Below are 24,709 nucleotides of genomic sequence, written 5' to 3'. Positions count from 1 at the left end.
GTACTTAAGTTCAACTAAAATGCAGTTAACTTGCTAATAATTTTAATATATCATTTATGGGTATTTACTGTAAACAAGAGTTGTTTATCTCTAACATAATTCACTTTTTTATTTTAGTTTTTTCACAAACAATAAAACCATTTATATCATAAGCAAAACTCTAAATCGCAAAGTTTTGCCTGATTGTTTATACTTGCCCATTTAACTTTGAGTTCATGGAATGCATTAATTGTATCTGTCAAATAATACATAAATAAATGAATAAATTGATGCCATATTTATCATCAAATGAGAGCTTAATGTAATGAATCAATAAATTGCCTTTAATTCCTAATGATAAGAATATAAAAGCAGATATACAGAGGGAATCAGTCGTTCTCCATTGCTGATTTATTCTATTTGATTCTGTTTTGCTTTGCAGATTTGGCCACAAATGTCCAGTCCGAATAATCAGTCCACTGAAATGAAAGAAATCTCGAAACACTTCAGTAGTTTTCAATGTTTATTTTTTGTCATTTATCTTCAAAAAGCAAGAAAATATACTCTTTTCCTCCAGAAATAATAAATATACAATATTTCTTTATGAACAAAATGCACAATTTACAAAAGTGGTGACTGAGTGCTCCACCTCCTACACAGTACTGTTTGACTGTATGCATTCAACTCATTTCTCACAGAGTTATAACTGTTATTAGTATGTCCTATTCTCATTATCAATGTCAGTCTTATTTATTATACAGTTTTTATTAGGTAGAAGACTCTACCACACAAACTTTTTAAAATTACAGGTTGTCATTGTGCTACATGTTTATTATTCTATCATAATATTTTCATGAGGTTTGAAGACTCCACCCTTCAGAGTCCAGTACAGTCCGTTCGTTGCTTGCGTCGTGGCTGAAAGTTTATTCAACACATTTTGAGACTTGACAAGTTTGTAAAGACTTGGCATTTCGGCAGGCTGGAGCTGATCCCTCCCTGTAGGTGGAGGCCGACAGCAGGATTTGTCCTGCCTCAGGGCGTCGTGTCCTGACAAACAGTCCTCCATCTTTTTTCTGCACATGCTGGTGGTCATTCCTTGTTTATCAGGTACATTCCTCTGCTCTGGTATGGACGCAGTAGTGTCTTGAGAATTTGTCTGTGAGATAACGCTGTCTTGTGGTCAGGAGATGAACAGCATGTGTGATAACAGCCAGGCTAAAATACAAGACAGTGTGAGTGTGCTGCTGACGAAGGCTGGCTGGGCTGAGCTGGGGTTAGGTGGGGTGGAAGAAGCTGCGCTGGGATGTCGCTCTGTGGCGTAGGTCTCCATCTGTCTGCGCTGCTCTTGATGGGTCAGAGGAGGCTCCACTGTCACATAGCCATTGGTTATCCTCATGTTAGGTGGCGGAGTTGTGCTGGAGTGGAGAAGATGCAAGAAATCAGGGTTTAGCTCGCAACTGTGATCGACACCAACTAAATTAGCAATAAGTTTGGTTAATCTTGGTTAGACGTCTCACCTGTCTCCAATGCGAACCCACAGGTCACTGAAGAGACGGGGTCTTCCATGGCCGCGGTGAACTTTGCGAGGCCGTTTGTGTCGTCCAAATTCCTCCAGCTGGCTCAGGCTGTCGGGGAGCAGAATGTGAGGCAGCTCCTCATCTCGGAGGCCGGGCATGTTCTCTGGCTCCCCCAGCTCCATCTCTGGTGGACTGGTCAGCCAGCTGGTGGGAGATGTCTCACTTGTGTCAGTGCTCTCCTCCACTGTAGCCTCCTCCTCTGGTTTACTCCTGGAGTGGGAAAAACCAAACAGAGAGATATGTAGTCATTAAAGACACACTTTTTTACCATATATATCTGAGGTGAAACCTTTGACTTAAAGATGGGAAAAAATTGTTTTTTTGTCCCTGAGATGATCATAATTGGAAATAAAGGACTGTTTGAGTTTTCTGAGATTTCCATGAATGTTATTGCTTGTGGTCTCTGACCACTCTATTGCTCTCCACTTACATGTCTTGACTTCGATCAAGGACATGAACACCACAAAGGATGCCTTGCCCTGTAAATTCTGTACTGAGTGGCAGAAATACCCAGCAGGCAACATTTTGAGGAAGTTGTAACTCTTGTGGCCGTACTGTTGCGTCAAAACTGACATCTGCCCAAAGCAGACCACCCAGAATCTCCGGCCTCTCCTCCAAAACATTTGCCATGCTCCCATTTCTCCACCCATTACTCATACTTTCTCCTCCGTTGTTCTGTTCGTGTCAAAATGGCTCGCATGTGACTTTGTGTTTCAAGGTAGAACATCAAGAAGAACCCACTTTGCACACCATCTAAGGGAGTTACACTGAAACAAGAAGCAGAAAGTAAAATATAGAGTAACAGGATTTCCTTTGCAAATGTCAAACTATGATATTACTAAATTTCATATAAAGGATTGTAGGATCGATCTTGTCATGATTTCCACTGCTCACCCAGTTTTATCTCTCTGATTTGATGGTCTGCACTTCTGCTTTTACAGGAAAAAACCCTCCTTGGTCAGAGTGATGATAGCTCCAGGCCCGCGGTCAAGCTACTGTGAGCCAAACCCGGGTCTAGCCTGCTCTGTCTGTCAGTCATATAATCACTCCTAAAGACCTTTTGCCAATCGGCTCTGGTCTGAGGCTAACAGCTTTCATAAACACCTCTTATTCAGGCATCTTGTGGTGTTTTTCTGTGCCTGTCATGTCACCTTGTATCAGGGATCTAAAGGTGTCCGCACACGTTTCAGTGTGTGGTGATGTGGTCATGTGTGTGTGTGTGTGTGTGTGTGTGTGTGTGTGTGTGCAGCATACGTGAGTGTTTCGTGACCACAGTAAGTCAGTCCACTTGTCAGCTTTTAAACCAGAACCACTGGTTAAAGCCCACAACTGTGCAAACAGGGCAGAGGGAGATAGGTAGGCTGAGTTTACAGCCGTAGTTTGCAGTGAGAGGTTTGTAGAAGCCCCGGCTGGCTGGCTGACTGGCTGGCTGGCTGAACGGCTGAATGGATGGATGGGGATGTATTTACTGCTTTTAAAGAGATGACTCCTGTTTTGCCTTGTTTTTCCATTTTCACCCTATTTCAAGCAGCTGTTGTTACTGTTTTATGGGACCAAGGAATCAACTCCCTTAGGTGAGTGGGGAGCTGTTCTGTGCCAAGGACTGTGGGTGCACACACACCCACACACACACACACACACACACACAGAAATTAAGATGGATTGTTGAAGGTTTTTGTGAATAAATGCTGCAATCCCCTGTGTGAGCTTGAGTCTGTGTACACCCCTGCTCCTTGGCACTGTGCATCACTCCACTCACCATGCATACACATGTGGCACCAGTGGCTGCTGAGAGCAGGCAGAACCACCACTGGCAGCCCGCCTTTGGCAGGCAGAGGAGAGAGGGAGAGAGGAAGGAAGGGAGGGAGCAAGGGAGGAAGGTGAGGGAGTTGTTGAGGTATCAAAGGATTGCTGCATAGCAGAGCTTTATTTGTTACAGAGCACAATGTGGATTCTCAGCATTGCACTTCAGTTAATCTAAAAGGGGTAAATAGCTCGACTCTACAGAGAATGAGATGGATGTGGACTGGCTGAGCTGTTTCTTTCTCTCTGTGTGTGATGGGCTCTGTTGTTGCACATGTATCTGCATGTCTGCTGAAAACTGAGAGTGCTGTGTTTCATAGTCCATATTATCATATCATTATCAGTGTGATGCTAGCACGAAATTACACCCTCTTCATCTTTTTCCATTCATTATATTGTCAGGTTAACAGGAGCTCAAGTGTAACCTGTGACTGATCACCTGCACAAAACTAGAATCATCCTGTGCTCGTAATTTAGGTACACCAGAATCATTTAGCCTCCAAAATGATAATAATAATATGTTCTATTATCATCTACACCCCAAGCAGTCATCTGCCTTTTCTGTTGTTCAACAACAGGTTTTTGTTTGTTTCTTGGTAACCACAGTACTCCAGTCAAATTGCATGCTCTGTCATCTGTTACACCCTTCTCTTCTGTGCTTACTCACTCTGTCTCTGGCTCTTGGTGGTCAGGGGACATGTGGACGATCTCGTAGCCCTCCTGCCTCAGGATGTCCAGCACACTGTGGTTTCCCAGGAAGTGACCTAAAAGTGGACAAAAAAACATTAGATCTGCAGAGCTGAGAGAAGCAAGGCAGAGTTAAAACCATATTCGTTTTGCTGAGCATGCCAACACTTTGATGCTAATAACAGCAACATAAAGGATATTAGAAACCCCAGTTACTTTAAAAGATCCACCTCATTTGTCTAATTCAGAAGGTAGAAGCCTCATATTAGGTTTAGCTTAACTTTGAAATACATTTTTTCACTGTACGAGTACTGTTGGTTTTGTTTCCCATCACGTAAAATTTTAATTGCATTAGCAAGGGATCTCTTCACAGCAAGTATTGACAGGAGGAACAATTACAACTTATAACAATTTAGTGTACATAAGGGCATGTGAGTATTGTTTTAAGATGCATCTGGATAAAATGTCAACCTTTCCTTTAATATTTCCCAGTGTTTTAAGCCTGGCTAGATGTGTGGCTCTAGGGATGGCAACGGTCTAAACAGAGATATCACAACAACCTTTGGACAGATTGGCAGGACATTTTGGTATGGCCATTCATGGTTCCCAGACAATGAATCCTCATAACTTCTAGATTAAAAGTCAGGTTGATAGTTGGTCCATGTCTGCACAAAATGTTGCACTGCCACTCATGGCCCCCAGAGGATCAATCTTAAAGACGTCCCCTGATCCCCTAACTTCCCGTTATACCACCATCAGGTCCGCATTTGTTGTTTTGAGTGAAATGCCCCGGCAACTATTGGATGGCTGAACACTCATATACTCCAGAAAATGAAATGTAATATCTAGTGGCTTAACATATTGGCCTCTCTGTTTGTGTCATCCTCATGCAAAAAACATATCTTCATAGAAAGTGACATTATGAAGTGAATCTCAGACACATTTGTAATATACCTTGAAACACTGGACTCAGAATCAACTCTGGATATGCCCTACATTTATCTGACCTCCCCCAACAAAGACGATATTCTTCCATTGAAAGAGACGGGATGCTTCTATATTGTGGCTGTTACAGTCCTGCTGTCAACAGAAGGAAGAAACAGGATTGTGTAGGATCTGTGAGATAACAGGGACTGTTCAAATGCAAGTTCACTCTTCATGTAATGATCCCACTTGTTGCTTCGTAATGACCCCATATTGTCGGCACTCAACCTCCTACCTGCTCTCCGCCCCTCTCCCTCTTTCCTTTACCTTGTATACAATTCCATCAGACTAATATCAAACATGCAGCATGGGCCCCACGCTGATAAAAGCTTTTTTTATTTCTCCCATCAGCAGATAATCCTGCGTGTCACTCAACCCAGCAATAAGGTGTAATGTAGCCTGACATCACCCCTGCTACTCACACACACACACACACACACACTCACACAGCCTAACAGAGGAATTCATATTTCTGCTCACACATACACACAAACCTACACATGCAAACATTTGCACACACACAGGAATTCACACACTCACACACCTCAGCTCTCGTCTGCAGCTTATTAACAACACGTTGACAATATTCAAGCCTCTTACTCGTGTTTTGTCAGGGCCTTCTGCTCCCACTCAGCTCCTCACCCCCTGCCAATTTTATCATTATAATGTTCCTGATCATTCCTGAAAGTCAAAGAAAGAGGCACGCGGTCTTACACTTTCTTGGCAGCCGAGTTCAAAGGCAGCACCAGGATAGGCTGCGGACTGAAAGGAGGCTTCTAACAACAGAGTGTCGGCAAGATCAGATGGGATTACACAGAGGGGAGAGTGTGAGTTTTTGTCTGGGTGAAGGTGGGTGTATGTATTTGTGTGTGTGTGTGTGTGTGTGTGTGTGTGTGTGTGTGTGTGTGTGTGTGTGTGTGTGTGTGTTCTTGCTTTGCTATACTTATGCAGACTAAATATCCTCATAATAGCAGAAGTCAGGATGTGTATCTTATCCTTGTTACTTTAAGATTTTTCTCAGGGTTTGGGCACTTAAACTGAAACATAAGACAGTAAAACAAACCAAAGTTTTTATGAAGGACATCAGTTACTAGTGAACGTAATTCCCTTTAATGCAATAGATGACAAAACAAAGAAAAAACAAATTTTTCTCCTTTAGGCATGCTGGCTCTACGGGTGGCAATGCTGGTCTGTCAGTTTGGTCCAGACTGAAATATCTCAGAAACTAATTTTACACAGACAGCCACTGTACTCACAGGATGAATGACTAATGACTTTTGTCATCCCCTGACTTTTCCCTCAACTGCCATCCTAAGGTTGCTTTTCAGTGTAAAATTGCCCCACAACACGCCCAGATTCATGTCCTGCTCAGGATGAATTGTAATAACTCTGTTGGTCCGATATGTTTTTCTATAGCCACACCACCAGGTCAAAAGTTCAATTTGTCCAATGCTTTGCTTTATGACCAAGTGCCTGTAATTAATTAAAAGAAATTCCCATCAGCTTCAGAAGTACTTTGTGGTATGTTCTAATGAACACATTTTAGCATGCTGACCTACATGAAGGTGAACATGTTAAACATTGTATCTGATTAGCAGCAGCGTGTAGCTATTGCCATTATGAGCATGTTAGCATGCTGATGTTAGCATGTACCTCAAAGTATTGCAGTGCCTCACAGACTTGCTGGCATGCAGGCTTTTAGTCTAGTTTAACTAAAAGAGGGCACAGTTTGTGATGCCATGCTTGTGGAGAAACTACATAAGATGTCCTCTACAGTTGATGTTTGCTATAACAAAATATACACAGTAAGTAGTAAAACACAATTAAATATGAGTAGCTGACTGCTAAAATATATACACTCAAAAAAGTCCCACTGCACAAATACCTGTTTAATTACCACCAAGAATAATTCTTCTCCTCCTCTCTCTTACATTCTTCTCTCTTTTCTTTCGTCCCTTTCTTCTAACAAGATGCTGGGGCCAAAGTCAGCTCATTCAGTGACTGCATGCTGACAGATTCAGCCACCCTCATATCTGTGTCAAGCAGCTATTTCATTAATTTCTGCAGGCCGGGGGCAGAGAAGAACACCTCCTGTGTGTTCTGCCGGGTGTGAGGTCAAGCTGACTGTTTGATGTGCTGACTTGGTTTCCTGCGCTCTGCTATCATACGTTACACACACACAGACTGTGTGTGTGTGTATATGCACGTGTGTATTTGTTTGTTTGTATGATGAAATTGTAGTTTTCCTTCACAGCCGGCAGACGACCACATGTTTTTCATTTGCAGCACACACCTGCTGTAAATCTGACATTCTTTGAACATTCAATCTGCTGTGTATTTCTTTCAGTTTAACCCAATAGTTGTTTCCAGGATCCTGTAAACATGCACCCACTCCTTAAACAGCCTACTGTATACACAAACAAACAGGCCCGTCATGTAAACACTTTTGTCTGTAGCGCCGGACTAAAAGAAGACATGAATAAACTGCAAACAGCTACAATCATACACTTATGCACACGCGCTCCCACACACACACACACACACACAAACAAGCTGTCATTCTCAGGGTGAAAACCACCATTTCTCAAATTTTGGCAACTTCCATGTTTGAACTTAAATTGAGGGATTGCACAGTTCCCCATGAGTTGGCACAATTTGTTAAACAAACAAAAATGTTTGTCTGAGTTCCTCAAAATTTGGACTTTTTGAAAAAAGGTTTATTCACAAACTTTTCATCTGACAACAGTGGCATGTGCGTTGTTTGTTTCTGTGTGTTTTTGTGGTTCATCCCTGCATGTGCATCCCTGGGGTAGTGTGTTTGTTTGCAGAGTATCTCAACAGTAAACAGTGTGGTGCTTCTGAAGCCGAGAGCAGGCCCAACAAACAGCTCCATTAGCCAGGATGTAATGAGAGGTCAGGTGACTCCTAATCACTTCCCTGCTGCTGAATGTTGTGCTCGTAGGCTGACTGAACTGGAGCACACTGCAAAACATGCCGCTGATGTGTGTGAAATTTGTACGAGTTACTCACGGCGATAGTCTCCTGAAAGTTTATAAATGTTCTGAAAACATCAGTTGTCTGAAATTGTTCAAAATCTTCTGGCACATAGGAAGTGATGAATACTGAACTTCAAAGAAAAACAATATAGTGGTCATCATGAACAAAGCACATTGTAATTTACAGAAACTTATGCTGTGTCCAAATGCCCTGCTACATACCAGCTGTATATAATATGCACTATATACTATATTTTTCAGTCTTTTACTAACAGTCTTTGTTACAAAATGGACCAAATGACTTTGGAAGTCCACCGAAAATTAAAATTAGAGAAAGCAAAATATTTTTCTAAAGATTTAATTTCTATTTTTCCCTTATGCAGTATGACAAAGCCTTGGCACGTTGTTTTGATGTCTTGCAGCTGTGAGCAGCTCTTCCATTCCTGTGATTAATGTTTTTATGGTTATGTTTAGGCAGTTACTCAGAGCTCTTGGTTAAGGTTGGGGGAAAGATCGCGGTCTTGGTTAAATGTTAAAAAAGTCAAACATAACTTGAATCATGAGACAGGATCTGTTTTCTTACTTATTATCATTTAATCAAAACCACAACCTTTCTGTAACTTTATTCAAAGAGAGGTTGTTGCCTAAACCTAACCACACGCTGGACTGCACAGCGCATCACTTCCTGAATCCATAATCCAGGCAGTGATCGCATGTTTCTTAAAACATATTTAGTAAAATAAATTAGGGCTGTATAAATGTAAAAAGGTTGATGGCACTTTACTGTCTGAGTTTCAATGCTCAAAACGTACTTACAATTAATGTATAGTGTGGAAGTGGGACACTGTGTTAGTTTTTATCGTCACATACACCAAGTGCTCTGTGGCTCAGGCTAAGGCACAAAGAAGACAAAAGAACATAACTTGTGGTAATGTGGCTTCAAACCACCTAAACCACATTCACATATCACCCAACTCTCTGGTCTTTCTTGCCACTCTGCTGTCATCACTCTAATAAAGCAAATATGCCTTCAATATTTTCTTTGCAGAAAAAAAAAAAGTTTCAAGTGGGAGCAACCCTGACTTTTTGCAGTGTGTGGACTACCTTACCGGGTGTTTCCCCTCCTGTGGCTCCTGAGAGCAGAGTTAATGACCCAGTTACTTCTCTGTTTAATAACCTCTCCATCCTGATTTCCACTTACAGTAGCGACTTAATGTACTCCACTTCTCCCTCTGTCTGTCTGTGTTTACTGAAGCCACCGCTTGTCTCTGGCCTATCTCTTTATCTGTCTGGATTTCTAAATCATGTCTTCTTAAGGCATGATTGAGCTTGTCTGGTTGTCACTGTGGTTCTGCCTTCCATCCTCTGTTTGCTTATTTGTCTCTTCTCTCTGTGTATGGAGGCGTTGCTGCATGTCCCTCTGGTCGCCACCCAGGCTCGACTCCAGCCATGTCAGCACCTCTTCACTCACACCCAGCTTGGGCCTGCACTCCTTCTTTTTCTCTAGGCACCTTTACCCTCTCTTCATCACAGTCTCACCATGCCTCCCTTTATGTCTCCCTCATCTATTCATCCTTTCCTTTCTACATCAGTCTGGACAACCTCCACAGTGCCAAAGACCTGCTGGTAGAAGTGCAGGAGGAGAATGGAAACTGGGACCCAGTTAAGCAGGGGAGATGGATCCAAAAATGAAGAAAAAGCTCACAGGAAGAGAATTATGTTATTTTTCAGTTTTGCACAAGCAAATCTGTTTGCAATTACACTGCGTAAACAACGGATCAACTGATGCGTAGTAGTGGTTTAAAAAAATCCTGCATAGCTTGCAAACAGACCACCTCATAAGAAAATTGCAATCAGAGCAAAAACAGTATAAAAGTGGAGAGAGAAAACATCAGGGAGGAGAGCAGTAATAGGAAATTTAGTGGTGGGTTGAGTGAATAAGAAGAGGAAGGACGCAGGGAGGATAGATTGGTGTGGAGAATGGATGGACAAGGAGGACAGATTAGAGGGCGAGAAGGACTGCATTGACGTACATCTCTCCACCCAGCCAGAATGCATGCTGGGTACTGTTGCTACATTGTGGTCTAAACAAACACAAGCTGTTGCCTCCCAGCCATTTGAACAACAAGTGAAAGATAGACGAGAAGATGAGGGAAAACAGAGAAAGCAAGAGAATACGGGGAAGAAGAGAGAAAATAAAATCGACTCGGCTACTTTATAGTTGTTATAGAGCCCGTGTTCCCCTGTGGATTTGTTTGGAAATGTGTTCCAGGATGTAAGCAGGATGAGACGATGGGGAAAATTCTTCCCTTCATGTGTTTTTTGAATGTGTGCGTATGTGTCAAAAGGGTGACAAATTAAAGGAAAAATTAACATGTAAGGTGCTGGATCGCCATGAGCCACCAGCTCATTCTACAAGTCTCTGAATACAACAGCAGTGATGAACAGCATTCTTTCATAAAATATTCCCTCTTTTGTTGTTGAATTCTCTACATTATCAACTTAGCATTATTTCCAAGGAGAACATCATTAACTGAGGTTACAGGTTATGCTAAAATAATGTCTAAATTAAAGTAACAATAACGGCTCTGTCCTTCTCTTTACTTGGTTTGGAGAAGTTTACTCTGCAGCAACTCTCACCAAATTTGCAGCACATGCAGTTTTAACCTCAGTCTTTTAGAAGTGAATCATGAATATATTTCAAACCTTTTTACCTTTTTTTTATTATTTCAAAATGAATCAACTCAATTAGCTGGAGTGCTCAACCAGCTGTAACATTAGCATTACGACAGCGTACACTAGCTTGCCTCAGCTAATAAAATCAGCTATCTACAGCTGTCATTTCAGCCAACAAAATCCATGGTCATCAGCCAGGAAGAGGATGTCTGCTTTTGTGTACTTTTGTTAGGAATCAAAGACCCATTGTTTTAAAATTTCCTTCGTATTTTGAGTGCTAAATCAGCCACTGTTGTGATTAGAAATACGTATGTGTTTTAACCTGTTACCTGTTATATGTGCTAACTAGTGTGTGTTGTCTGGCACACTTGTGCACAGATGTATTTGCGTACCTGTATGTCAGGAAAGTCTCTCTCTGACTTATCCTGCGTAGCACTACCACTCTTTCCTTGAACAACATATGACTAATGCAGCAAAGATTTTAATAAGCCCAGCATCCCTCTGCCTTGCTGTGCATTTCCATTTACAGTTTTACGGTACTGGGATCCCTCTATAAATCACACAGCAGCTTTTGGATTAACAGAGTGGAGCCGAAGAAACAACTACCCACGGCACTTCAGAAATAGTTGAACCATTGCCTTGAAAACACAGCACCATTTTCACTTGATGAGTAAATCTAAAAAGACAGGATGGTAAATTCCACCTCTCTGGGTTTGTTGAAAGGGAATAATAGCAAGTCTTTTTCTTTCCGTCCTCATTCCTCATCTCCATAATGACTTCACATCTTATGCATGCAGTACGACGTCTGTCTGTCTGTCCGTCTCCCTGCACCATACTGAGGTGTTATGAGTGACAGCTGTAGACGGGGCTGTTCACGTCCAAGTTCTGGTTGACGTTCTGGTCAAATACGGAGATCAAGAGATTGGGTGGGATTAGATCCAGAGGCCGGCTGCTGCATGCGGTGGGCCTGACACCGGTCCATGTCAGAAAAGCAGGGGGGGCCCAGCTCTGTGGATCATTGTTAGAAGCTTTAGAGTGATTCCCCACGTTTAAATATTTAGAGTGTGTGAGCTTGCTGCTGCAGTCTGCAAAGATGTAACGGTGGGCAGAGAGAAAGTGCAGAAAGTGGATGAGGTGAGGGAAAGAGAGAAAGTAGTTTTGGAGGAGGAATACAAAGCTGCAAAGAAATAGAGAGTGGAAGGGGGGTGAGCTGAGCTGAGCTGAGCTGAGCTGGGCTGAGCTGAGCTGGGCTGGGCTGAGCTGGGCTGAGCTGGGCTGAGCTGGGCTGATTGTGTCGTGGGGCTAAAATTTTAGTGAAAATTGCACCCACTGTTTGTTTTTGTTCCTGTCAGCTGTGGTCTTCACCATCCCTCCCTGCTGGGACAAGAGGAGTATAGGGGGCAGCTGGTCAATAATGTAGAAGAAGAAGAAACAACTTTCTTATGGACACACACACATGCACACGTGATGGAAGAAACCTCAGCATCCCCACGGAGCTCATGGTGGTCTTTATCTTCCTCATCTCATTTTTGCGTTTGCTTCATTTCCTCCCCTCCACCCTTCAGTTTAAGTTTCAGTTAAGAAGGAAGCACATTGAGTTTAAATGTGAACAGGTGGAAAATAATCATTCCAAAATACAAATGTGTTTGTGCATTTCATTTTGTTTGTGTGTTTTAAAGGAGTCCATATATATCCATGTGTCAGTGTGTGTGTGTGTGTGTGTGTGTGTGTGTGTGTGTGTGTGTGTGTGTGTGTGTGTGTGTGTGTGTGTGTGTGTGCGTGTGTGAGTTGCTGGCATACATTACACAGACATGCTGCTCAGCAGGCATGAGCTCAGAGATAAAAGTAAGTGTGTAGGTATGCGATTGTGTATGTAGCCTACAGTATGTGTGTGCATGCTTTTGTGTAAACCTGAGTGTGTGTTTTTGAGAGTACGTCCATGTCTGTGCTGGCAGAAATCAGCGTTTCACATCAGTTGTTTCTTGGGATGAGAGGCCAGCTGGCTTTCATTTTTACCATTTAATCAGAATCTGATTTACACCTGGAACAACAGGTGAATGCAATTTACTATCAAGAAGAAAAACCAGCAGTATGATGGGCTCCAAGCAGTGGACCTTTGTATTCTTTGGTCTACAGCGTGTAGACCAATGTTAATACTCTAAAGATCAAAGCAAGCAAAACTGAAGCATTTGTGTGTTTATGAACTGTAGCATTAAGCTTATTGGCTCAAAAAAGGCTATGAGATGTTCTTTCAGTTGCTAATGAAGTGTGTAATCTTTGAACAAGCTAATGAACTGTACTGATTCCATTAGAGCTAGGAATCCAACCAGTGTAGCTAAGAGTTACCATAAGACGTTTTCAAACTCACGCAAACTCACAAAGTTACATTCCTGAACATTTACAAGACGACACATCTTTACATGGGTAGCACAACAGAGCTAATACTGTTGCTACAGTAGTTAAAAGGCACGTGTTCTAACATCTTGCTCATATGGGACAGAAACAAACCGGGCTTATTTGAACGTCCTCTAAATGTGCTTGGAAATAGTGAGACTGAATAACCTGTGGAAAAGTCAGATCTCTCTACCATTTTAAAAGAACACACACTTTTCTTAGAGACGAAGTCTAATACATCCAGCGATAGCATAAAGGGATAGGGTGAAATTATTTGCCAGAAGACTGCTACAGTAAGTTTCAGTTAAGTTAAATTAGTAACAATTTTTTTTGAGAAATTTTGTCATGCTTTATAAGTTTGTAAAATTAGTCCATTCATGTTAAAAACAGCACAATGTATGTGCTATAATTGCAAAGGGCATTCGAAAGATAGCAAAATGAAAATGTTTCTTTGCACAATATTTAATTGAATTATAATGTTAGGCCTCATTTGTTTTCTCCCTGTTCAATTTCAGATACTTGTACACAACGAGACATAGTTTTGTCATTCCAAGATAATGGACCTTAAAAAGTACACAAAAAGTACAAGAAGTGACAGTAAATGTAGATAGTTATACAGTGGTGTGAAAAAGTATTTGCCCCCTTACAGATTTCTTCTGTTGTTGCTTTACTGTCACACTTACATGTTTCAGATCATCAAACCAATTTCAATATCAGACAAAGATGACCTGAGTAAACACAAAAAGCAGTTTTTAAATGATGATTTCATTTATTAAGGGAAAAAAGCTATCCAAACCAACCTGGCCCTATGTGAAAAAGTAATTGCTCCCTAAACCTAATAACTGATTGTGCCACCCTTGGCGGCAACAACTGCAACCAAGCGTTTGCAATAACTGGCGATGAGTCTTTCACATCGCTGTGGGGGAATTTTGGCCCACTCTTCTTTGCAGAATTGTCTTAATTCAGCCACATTGGAGGGTTTTCGAGCATGAACGGCCTGTTTAAGGTTATGCTACAGCATCTTAAGTCCAGACTTTGACTGGGTCACTCCAAAACCCTCATTTTGTTTTTTTTGAGCTATTCGGAGGTAGACTTGCTGTTGTGCTTCGGATCGTTGTCCTGCTGCATAACCCAAGTGCACTTGTGCTTAAGGTCATGAACTGATGGCCGGACATTCTCCTTCAGGATTTTCTGGTAGAGAGCAGAATTCATGGTTCCTCAATTACGGCAAGTTGTCCAGGTCCTGAAGCAGCAAAGCAGCCCCAGACCATCACACTACCACCACCACCATGTTTGACTGTCGGTATGATGTTCTTTCTCTGAAATGCTGTGTTAGTTTTACGCCAGATGTCTCGTCAGTCCACAGAATATTTTCCCAAAAGTGTGGGGGATCATCAAGATGTTTTTTAGCAAGTGTGAGATGTGCCTTTGTGTTCTTTTTGGTCAGCAGTGGTTTTCACCTTGGAACTCTCCCATGGAGGCCATTTTTGCCCAGTGTCTTTCTTATTGTTGAATCATGGACACTGACCTTAACTGAGGCAAGTGAGGCCTGCAGTGCTTTAGATGTTGTTTGGGGTTCTTTTGTGACCTCCTGCATGAGACATTGATGCACTCTTGGAGTCATTTTGGTAGGCTGGTAGTCCTGGGAAGGTTCACCACTGCTCCATGTTTTCTCCATTCGGGGATAATGGCTCTCACTGTTGTTCGCTGGAGTCCCAAAGCCTTAGAAATGGCATTGTAACCCTTTCCAGACTGATAGATGTCAATGACTTTGTTTCTTCTCTGTTCTTGAATTGCTTTAGATCGGGGCATGATGTGTTGCATTTTGAGATCTTTCAGCCTACTTCATGTTGTCTATTTAAGTGATTTCTTGATTGTACAGCTCTGGCAGTAATCAGGCCTGGGTGTGGCAAGTGAGATTGAACTCAGCTTTCAAAAATGTGGTTAATCACAGTTAATTCATGATTTAACAAGGAGGGGGCAATTACTTTTTCACATAGGGCCAGGTTGGTTTGGATAGCTTTTTTCCCTTAATAAATGAAATCATCATTTAAAAACAGCTTTTTGTGTTTACTCAGGTTATCTTTGTCTGATATTAAAATTTGTTTGATGATCTGAAACATGTAAGTGTGACAATAAAGAAGACAATACAGAAGAAATCTGTAAGGGGGCAAATACTTTTTCACACCACTGTATGTATGTATGTAGATTAAAGTGCACACTGTTGTTTGCACTCACTGTAAATAAGAAAAGAAGAAAAGTGAGAGTGAATGAGGGACATTTTTACCTTCAAGGGGCAGGACAGAGATATCCCTGTATTGGACCGAAGCACTACACACTATGCAGTGACACACATACAATTTCACCCTGCAGCAAATAACGCTGGCCTCCAGGCCAAACCGCACTACTGTAAAAATAAATTTAAATGTGTGCTAAGCCCAAACTGTCAGTAGGAAAGCACTAATAATATCTCTCCATCTCTATCTGTCTTCTCCACCGAGCAGAGGACAACACATGGCGCGCATACATGGTATCGCCGTCACTTCATAAAATGAAGACAGCATGAAGCAGAAGAGACAGAGCTAGACAGCAGTGAGGGGTGGCGTCAGTTTAATAAAGGCGAGACAGCAGCAGATGGACAGGACAGATAGGACAGGCCAGAAAGACAGCAACTTAAGACAGATGGACTTGCAGGTAGAGAGATGGAATTTGAGCTAAAGACGAACTGCAGTGCAGGCAGCAACAGAAAAGACAGACAAATGACGAAAAGGGCTGAAAAAAGCAGATATGCACTAAAAGCGGAAGAGCCACGGAGACAAAGTGACACGCACGCCAAGCAGTCATCACTTCAACACCGCAACACCGCAAGCGACTGCATAACACATGGGCCCGCTTTGTCTGCACAATGGGCTATTATAGGCCTGTAGAGCAGAACACACGCACAAAAATCAGCTTTCTGCAAACAGATCCAAAGTGGCTCAGACTTCAAAACAAACAAACTACATGTGTATTTTTGACAGTTACTACTCTTTTTTCGGTGATAAATATCTCTGCAGATCATGTGACTTTGTGTCGCAAACATACACAGACACGCGTGTTAAGTGTGTATGTGTGTGAAGTGGTGTCTAGGCCGTGGCAGCGTCAGGAAATTCCATGGGATGTTTTCAATAAGACCAGGCAGCAGCAGCCAGAGAGCTGGCAAATGAAAACCTGCTGAAGCATACCACAGAGCTCCAACAACACACCGCCTACCCGCTCAGCGCTCCTCCACTCCTCAGCACAGATGATAACTCTGTGTGTACTTGTGCATAAGAATAACAGAGTATGTTTATTATTTGCATGTGATTGAGAGGCGACTGAGAATGCGTATTTTGCTGAGTGACTGAAGGAAAAAAAGGGCACTGAGGCTTGTATCTGTTTACAATAGCAACAGAACAAGTGTCCAATGTGTGTACGACATGTCTGCCAGCATGCTTTCCCTTTACTGCTATCATGTGGTGTTGCTGTATCACTCTGTCCAAGGGGAAACAGTGATGCGTTCACTTGGCCTCACAAAGAACGCTAACGTCATGCTACAGTGGGTGCCTATGATTGGTCCCCGTTACATAACACTGATAGTAATGGTGAACAGCAGTGACCACAGTGGTGTGAAGGAACAGGAAAAGACTGTGAGGAGACAGAGGGAAAGAAGATGGAAGAGCTCAATAGATTCTTTTTGTTAAATATTCATGCAGTAACACAACGTTACTTCAATCAGACAACATCAGTCTGACATTTTCCCTTCACTTACTTACTTAGACTTTATTGTCCCCAGGGGGAAATTCTTTTTCACAGCACTGCATTTGTTTCACTTCCAGTCTTTATGTTAAATTAGCTTACTGGCTGCTGACTGACGCCTCATATTTAAAAGACAGCTATGAGAGTGGTATCCATCTTCTTGTAAAATTCTCAGCAGCAAAGTGAATCAGTTTTGAGAAATGTCAAACAAGCCACCCTAACATATTATATATATATATATATATATATATATATATATATATATATATATATATATATATATATATATATATATATATATATATATAATATGTTATATGTATGTATGTTATATATATATCAGCTTTATAAAGTTGTTACAGCTAACGTATTAGCAAATAGTCGCCGTACGGAGAAACATTATGTCATAATAAATGTCAATGAAAGTCCAATATTCAGCCTCCTTTTAGCTCTGGTTTGGCCTCCACTAGGTAATTCCTGACAAAAGTGTTTTTAGCTGCTAGCTTTGTCTTTTATTTGTTGCTAGGCTGGTAGCGTTCAGTGGTTTACTAGAGTTTTTTCACTGAAGACTGAACTGTAACTTTTTTGTGACTTGAAACAATAAACCAAATTAATGAGCTACTGTAAATGAGGTTTCAAGGCCCCATATTCTGTAAATGTTCAAGTTCATATTTGCATTAGGAGGTCCTGATAGAACAGGTTTACTTGGTTTAATGTTCAAAAAACATGTTATTTTCCCACTAGCAGACGTGGCTGCTGCAGATGTTTTCAGCCTCTGCCCAAACGCTACGTTTTAGAACAACAGAACAATCTGCTGCTTCGCTCTCGTCTTTGACATCATTTTACTGAGAGCTGGCATTAGAGAGGAAAAAACAATGGCTGACAGCGAGGTGGATTCAAGAGGTTTTTTTAGTGGCCGTGGACAGTCGACTCGGTGAAGGGCTGGAAGAGGTCACATGATCATAATGGGAGCCAAATCTACATTGAAAAGACATTACAAAGTGCCTTTAGCCTAATATCTACTAGCTGCCCAGAGCCACATTACACATAGTCACTTGATACTGTGAATAGAAAAATGCTGATTCGTGGAGTTTCACTGATGTATTTGTGGGCTTACAGTAAAGTAAACTCACTGCGTAAGAATTCATCTATTCAAAATATATTCTGAATTACAACAGAGAGACTCAGGTTGCCTGAATGTATCCGTGGACCATCGATATTGTAAAAATCTTGGCCCAACAGCAGGCTCCAGTGAGAGAGCAATACTGCTCAGTCAGTGTATTTTACACTGCCTGGGGTAATTCAATTATACCTGCTGGAGCTCTTTTAGCTGCGTAATTTGTATTAATAACCTGTTGGTGACAGTGAAGAAAATAAAGAATGTCTGTTACAACATGTGCGTGAATGCAGATGTGTGTAGGATTGGGGGAAAAAGAGAAAGAAACTGCTTTAGCAAGTACAAAAGCATATATTTTGCACATAAAAGTACTTCTGCTACAGGAAGGTGTAGGTGTACAGTGAGAGGAAAGGGGGAGGCTGGGAAGTAAGGTGCTGAGCTGAGCAGAGATGGATTTCCTGCCTGAACCACTTTATACACATGCCATATAGTTTAATTACCCTGTGAAAAAACTCCTGGATCGGACTACAACATCGGTAACTCTAGAGGGCCTTGACCTGAGTGCTGCCCCGACTCTTTCCCGACAGCCCTGTTTTCCTTCTGCGCTCTGGACACGGTTCAGGCTGGAAGTGAGGGGTCCAAGGGAAAGGCAGCTAGTGGGGCCAATAATATTTATCTCTTGTTTGGCAGAAATGCAACCTGATAAACACAAAAACAGCCACTTGACACAGACATGAATATACATAAACAGAGGATATAGTAGCAGAGAGATCGCTGGATGGTAGACACATAGAGCCAAGATCATGTCCCACTTTATGACTACTCCATTTTATAATCCACAAGAACACGCCATGCAGTATGAGCCCACTGCCTGTAGTTACACACGTCATGTTAATGTGATTTTTGAGATCTAACCATAAAGATTGGATTTTATGTGATCACATTATTGTACGCCCACATTTGGCCTGAAAATGGCTGTTATACATCTCCCCAGGCTGTATTTATTTTAAAATATGTCTGGACAATCTTAACCCTTGCACCTCATGTCCTTATTATTTTTCTTCATTACACAGAATATGCATTGTGGTTAGATTGTATCAGACTATGAGCAGAGCTCCTTCCACTAAGCAAGCCTGACCACTTCCACGGCTACTTTTTTAAGAATCTTGAAGAGCGATGGGAGCACCGTCAGATTTCTGAGAGTCCAGGCAGCCACTTAATACATCCTGGCATCATTGGATGATAAAATTTCATGGCTGATTACGGCCATTGGGAAAACTGGAACCAGCAGAGCCAGTTACAGGACCATAAAGACATGAGTCAGCGTCCTACAGACAGAAATAATAGATGAGAGAAGGGAAGCTTTGTGATTAGAGCATGCAACAGACTTTACATTAAGCCTTTCCTGTCTGTGTTTTGGGTAAATCTGCATTTAGAGACACAACACCTTGGAGGCCTAATTTGTCATCTGAGACGCAATTTATGCAACAACTTATCCTCCTCAGGTGGATACAAACTATTGGTGTCTGTCTACCACACTTATCATGTCTCCTACATGATAAGTGTGGTAGACAGATGCTCAGCTAGATTTACTGTCACTATGAGAGCAGGTACACATTGGCACTTGTATATGAAAGATTTACTTTCAATAGCCTGTATTCTGCACAGATCTGCTATGTATTAATCACAAGTTTTAACTGTGTGATCCTAAAATTTTAACTTCACATACTACATACTACAAGAGGCATTGCAGGTAGTGATTTGACAATTATTTTCAGAGTTGTTAGTTTCATTTAATGTTTAATGTTTAATGACTTTCATCATTATTATTTGATCAACCTTTTTTTGTAATAATTTAATGTCTGTTTTGAAATGACTTAATATATTGTAATTGATATGTATTTCTTTTTATCACTATTTATTTATTTATTCTAAATTCTCCTTGAATTAACCTAGAAGGCAGCCTCAGTAACTAGTTGTGTAATTAGCTTCTGCTGTAGTACATGAGACACTAATTGCAAGCAGATTGTGAACGCAAAATTGAATGAGCGTGCAGCATGACTTTTCCCTGCTATTTCATGTATGCAAATCTGGCCCTCGTTGGCTGCTATCAGCTCTGCCATCCTGAGGCCTTTACTGAGATGTGTGTGTGTACTGTTCGTGTGTTTGAGAGAGTCACTGTGCTTAGTACTGTGTGCGTGTGAATCAAGGTATATACATGTGTGTGTGTGTGTGTGTGTGTGTGTGTGTGTGTGTGTGTGTGTGTGTGTGTGTGTGTGTGTGCACTCAGTAAGCTATAACTGTAATGGTTCTTATCACTTCACACTAGCTGTCAGTTGTCTCACACACAGCGCCGCAGCCTTTAGGTGACCCGACACACATGTTCACCTCCAGTTTACCCAGGCCAGATTGGACACACAGGAAAGCTAACATATAGCTGATGGGTAAACATTTAATAGAAGGCAGCCTGGAAAACATGAGGCTACATTAGAAAGGATTTTAAGGCTAAAATGTGCCGGTTTTATTAGGCCCCGCTGGTTCACTTGAATTTCCTAAATGACAGAAATTCACATGACGAAGCATGTAGCATTGAATGCTAAGAAATGTTAGTTTCATGTAGTCTGCATACCATCATATCACTATTTGTTCCAAGTTCAAATGCTTCCTAGGAACTGTTAATCTGCTTAATGTAAGCTAACAAAGTGAGAGTCGGCCGGCAGTCACATATTTACCCACAGAAGATTTCTTGGCTGAACACCATCCTTTTTCCTCAGCACTGCCTCTACACATTTAAACAGATATTCACATCCAGGAACTGCCCACTAAGGCAGCCTATGTTGGCAAGGGAATTTAAGCCTTAGTTGTAGTACGTTCTGACTTGGGAAAAAACTGTTCCTTTCACTGTCTTCACCCCCCAAAAATATTCAATTATTTAATCATGTATCTCCCACTCACAAGTTCAGGTTGATGTCTTCTCTCTGGCCTCTCTGCTTTTGTTTGAACTGAGCTGTGATTCAAAGCTTTAACTTTACCTAACCTTTGTCATTAGTATACAAATCATCCAGATGCGATCCTGAACCCCCCCCCCCAAAAAAAACAAACAGTATAGCTATAAGGTCTATAAGGTCTTTGATATTAAAAGCAATAATCTGTATTTTTTGACAAAAGCCAAAACATTTTCCAGCTGTGAGTCTTAAATCTTAGTCATCCCTGTGCATGTATTAAACGATGCAGCATTTCTTGTAATCACATTACATTTCTTGTAACAACTTGTAATAGGAAACATTTTTTCTGTACTTCCTTGCTTCTCTCCACTCTATAACTCTCCAGTGACTTTTTTAGCCTAAGGAGTTGGACTGGGTTTGCTGGCTTTCTGAGGTTCACATGACTTTCACTCTTTCAGAAATACAATGTGTAACAGGAGAGGGATGGCCCATCAGCCCTTATTGCTTCTGCGTAGACTTCAGAGAAACACCAGTTCTTTAAGTACTATTGCAACTAATTCATTCCTCCATCACAGTCATATGTACATATGCTGACATACAGTGCTCAGTTCATGCACACACACACACGTGCTGGAAGGCGTAACAGCAGCCTGGTCCAAACGGTACAAAGAGCAGAGGGAGCAAAAACACTCAGAGGAAGGACCCAGGCATTCAGCATTAATCATACACTGTAGCATACACACACACACTCACACACTCACACTCTCACCCTAGAGGTGGTACCACCCATTTTCAGATGCACAAGCACAGACACACAGTCATACAGTAAACAGACACCCACCCACCACCTGCTTTTGTGGGCAAAGACACTTACATGCGTGTGTGTGTGTTACACACACACACACGCACACACACGCACACACGCACACACACACTTCCCTCAGGACACAGTACACTATTCAGGAAACATTAGCAGCATTAGCCAGGAATGCTAATTGAAACAAACAGCTCAGGGTTTCTTCATTTCTGAGGTGGGAGCTGGCTGTAATTGAGACTTCTGTGTGTGTGTGTGTGTGTGTGTGCACATGTTTTTGTATATTTGTGGGAATTTTGGTTTTAAATCATTATTGTGTCTACATTCCTGCATTGTAAGGATATTTGGTTTGGTCCTTACAACCTCCTCTCTTACCCTCAACCTTATCTGATGGTTAAGGTTAGGTTAGTGACTAGGGAATGCATTGTCAATGAGTTTCCTCACAACTATAGAAAGACAAGAGTGTGTGTGTGTGTGTGTGTGTGTGTGTGTAGTTTTTCATGCCAGAGATCTGGGAACCATTGCACACTATTATTGTCCTGCTTTTTCTCCAACTTAGCTTTCAAACACGAAAGAGAGCAAATTGTTCACCATAAACACACATTAGTGCTGACAGAATCACTCTTCCATACCAAAGCAAACCTGATCTCTCTTTCACTTCACAATTACATGCAAACACACACTCTCAGCTCCAATCAGAATGTATTTGGAAGGAATTCAGTTTGTGCAAAATAGAGATTGGAGTTGCTGCCATGATGGATTCTCAAATTGTTTGGCATGCAGTTTGGAGAGACATCCCACAAGCAGCAAGTTAAAGGTCAGCAGCCGTGGCCTTCTGAAGTGGCCGAGGGCAAGAAACTGAACCTACGGTATATGTCACTCTAAATGTCCCCCATGTAGTATATGAGACTCCCTTACCTGCACCAAAAGCAAAGAAGTGTGTCTGGTTGGGGTTTCTCTGCAGAAAGGTGGACACACGGCGTGCCATTCGCTCGTTGCGTTTGTAGATGAGCTCCTGGCGGAAGTAGCTGTCAATCTGCAGGGCCGTCATGCGGTCATGAGCTGGCAGGGAGCTGTTGATGAAGTGAGGCAGCTGAGAGAAAGAAAAAGGCAGAGAGAGAGAGAGACCTTTATGGTGAAACTCCAAAGCAGAATAAAGAGTTCATGAATCATTTAAAGCGTACATCAAAGACAAAAAGAAAGAACTGGTGTTAGGGACAGAAAATTAGATGGATGAAAGAAGAGGACTGAATGGGGGTGTTGGTGACAAACTGGCAAACGTGTGTGCCCATCTGAGTGTGAGACCTGGCAACCAGAAGTGTTTGTGACGTGGCAGCTTGAAAGTAAAATGACCAATGCAATGCCCTGCTATATAGGCTGGTTTGTAAATTAGAAAGCATCAATGAATGAAGGAAAGAGATGGAGGAGAAAAAAGTGTCAACACTGTGCGTGCGTGTGTGTGTGTGTGTGCAGGCTGGCACATTTGACTGTGAACACTAAAATGTTTATATACCGTATGTGTGTGAGTGTGTGTGTGTGTGTGTGTGTGTGTGCCTGAGAGGATGCACTTCATGAGTGAAAGAGCTTGTGTGCACATGCAGGTACAGTACATCTACCAGTGTTAGCGTGTGAATGTGTGTTTAATTGCTGTATGATTTATTAAGAGCCAGACAGGTGGAGACGGCCCATGCCGCCCCGCTCCACTCTTGGCTGCATTGGTGGATTCAACAGGCTGTTAATCTGTGAGGATGAGCGGGGGTCGGCTTGGCATCAGGGTTCTAAGCCGTCCGACTCAGAAACACACAATACACGCCTTAACACACACTAAAGGAGTAGTTCTTTCTCTTTCTCTCAGGTTATCACTACATCCGTGTTTGACTTTCCCTGGCTCTTTCTTGTGATATATATGCAATGAAATATGAGATACTGAAGAAAGGTAAAATCTCCACACACCAGAGTACGTCCACTCGGTCTGTTCCCTCTTCCCAGCATGCTGTTTGCTGCCAGGGGCCAATAAATATGTCTGTTCTTTATTTAGGACGACTTGAACTATGATGGTGCTGATAATCTTTTCCATAAATTGTAATTCTTGTGTTGACTTAAAGAAGGTGTAATTAGAAGACTGTGTTCCTTCAGCCCTTTTTGACCAGGCTTGGTAATGGCAATGTCAGTCAGTATGATTCATGATGTCTAAAGATACACAGGCCAGATTACAGTGGAATTTAGCCCTGATAGCCATAATGATTTTCATCTTCAATCTAGGAGTGGAGTTCAGATTAATACTTATTAAGCATTATTTTATTGTCACTTTACTTCCTACAAATTAGCCATATGGCACACAGGTTTGAAATCTATAAAAGCTCAATATTCTGCACAAAGAGTTTCACAGTAGAGTGGTAGTAGTAAGCCTCAGGCTACTTGGCCTCCAGCCTTTCTTCCAAGGGTGGAAAGAAGGAGAACGAAAGATTTGGGTTTTAGTGTTGCTGCATGTTTTTGTGTCTCTGTGTGTGTTTGGCTGCACGTGTATATGTGTTTAATCTGGAATTATGTTTGAGTGTGACAAGAAGACATTTATACATACATGTACGCTGTCTAAAACTGAGTTACAAGTTGACGCTACAGTAGAGCAGCTGCAAATGGTGCATAAATCAGCGTGTGTGTGTCTCCATGTGTGTGCTAATGTGTAGTGTGTTAATACTGAATACATGGGGGGATTTATTGTACCACATGTGAACAAGGTGCTGCTCTCTAGCATCAACCAGAAATCTGTACCTGACACATTTTCTCTCACTCCCTCAGCTGTTCTCAGTTGTTTCATAAAATGGTTGAAAGTGTCTAATTCACACCTACATCAGATATTTATTTCTTTTATTTATGATGTGCATTAAAGGGGAACTCATTTTTTACACATTGAAGTTTGTTTATAGGTCTGGGGCATTAGGCTACCACTGCATATGTGG

General features: G+C 41.7%; 1 protein-coding gene across 1 annotated transcript in view; it reads right to left on the bottom strand.

The window, feature by feature from the left end:
• Positions 1-530: 530 nt before the first annotated feature.
• Positions 531-24,709, bottom strand: part of trabd2b (TraB domain containing 2B) — a 63,259-nt gene continuing 39,080 nt past the window's right edge. Inside the window, exons 4-7 of the mRNA XM_070832659.1 lie at positions 22,668-22,842; positions 4,027-4,123; positions 1,497-1,766; positions 531-1,394 (exon numbers count right to left, since the gene is read on the bottom strand). Of these exons, the coding sequence (XP_070688760.1) occupies positions 1,160-1,394; positions 1,497-1,766; positions 4,027-4,123; positions 22,668-22,842 (777 nt within the window). The 3' untranslated portion in view covers positions 531-1,159. The remainder of the gene's footprint in view (positions 1,395-1,496; positions 1,767-4,026; positions 4,124-22,667; positions 22,843-24,709) is intronic.

The sequence above is a fragment of the Pempheris klunzingeri genome, chromosome 6, assembly GCF_042242105.1.
Source record: "Pempheris klunzingeri isolate RE-2024b chromosome 6, fPemKlu1.hap1, whole genome shotgun sequence".
NCBI lineage: Eukaryota > Metazoa > Chordata > Actinopteri > Acropomatiformes > Pempheridae > Pempheris > Pempheris klunzingeri.
Note: the sequence above shows the minus strand (reverse complement) of the source record. Positions and strands in the feature narration are given on the sequence as shown.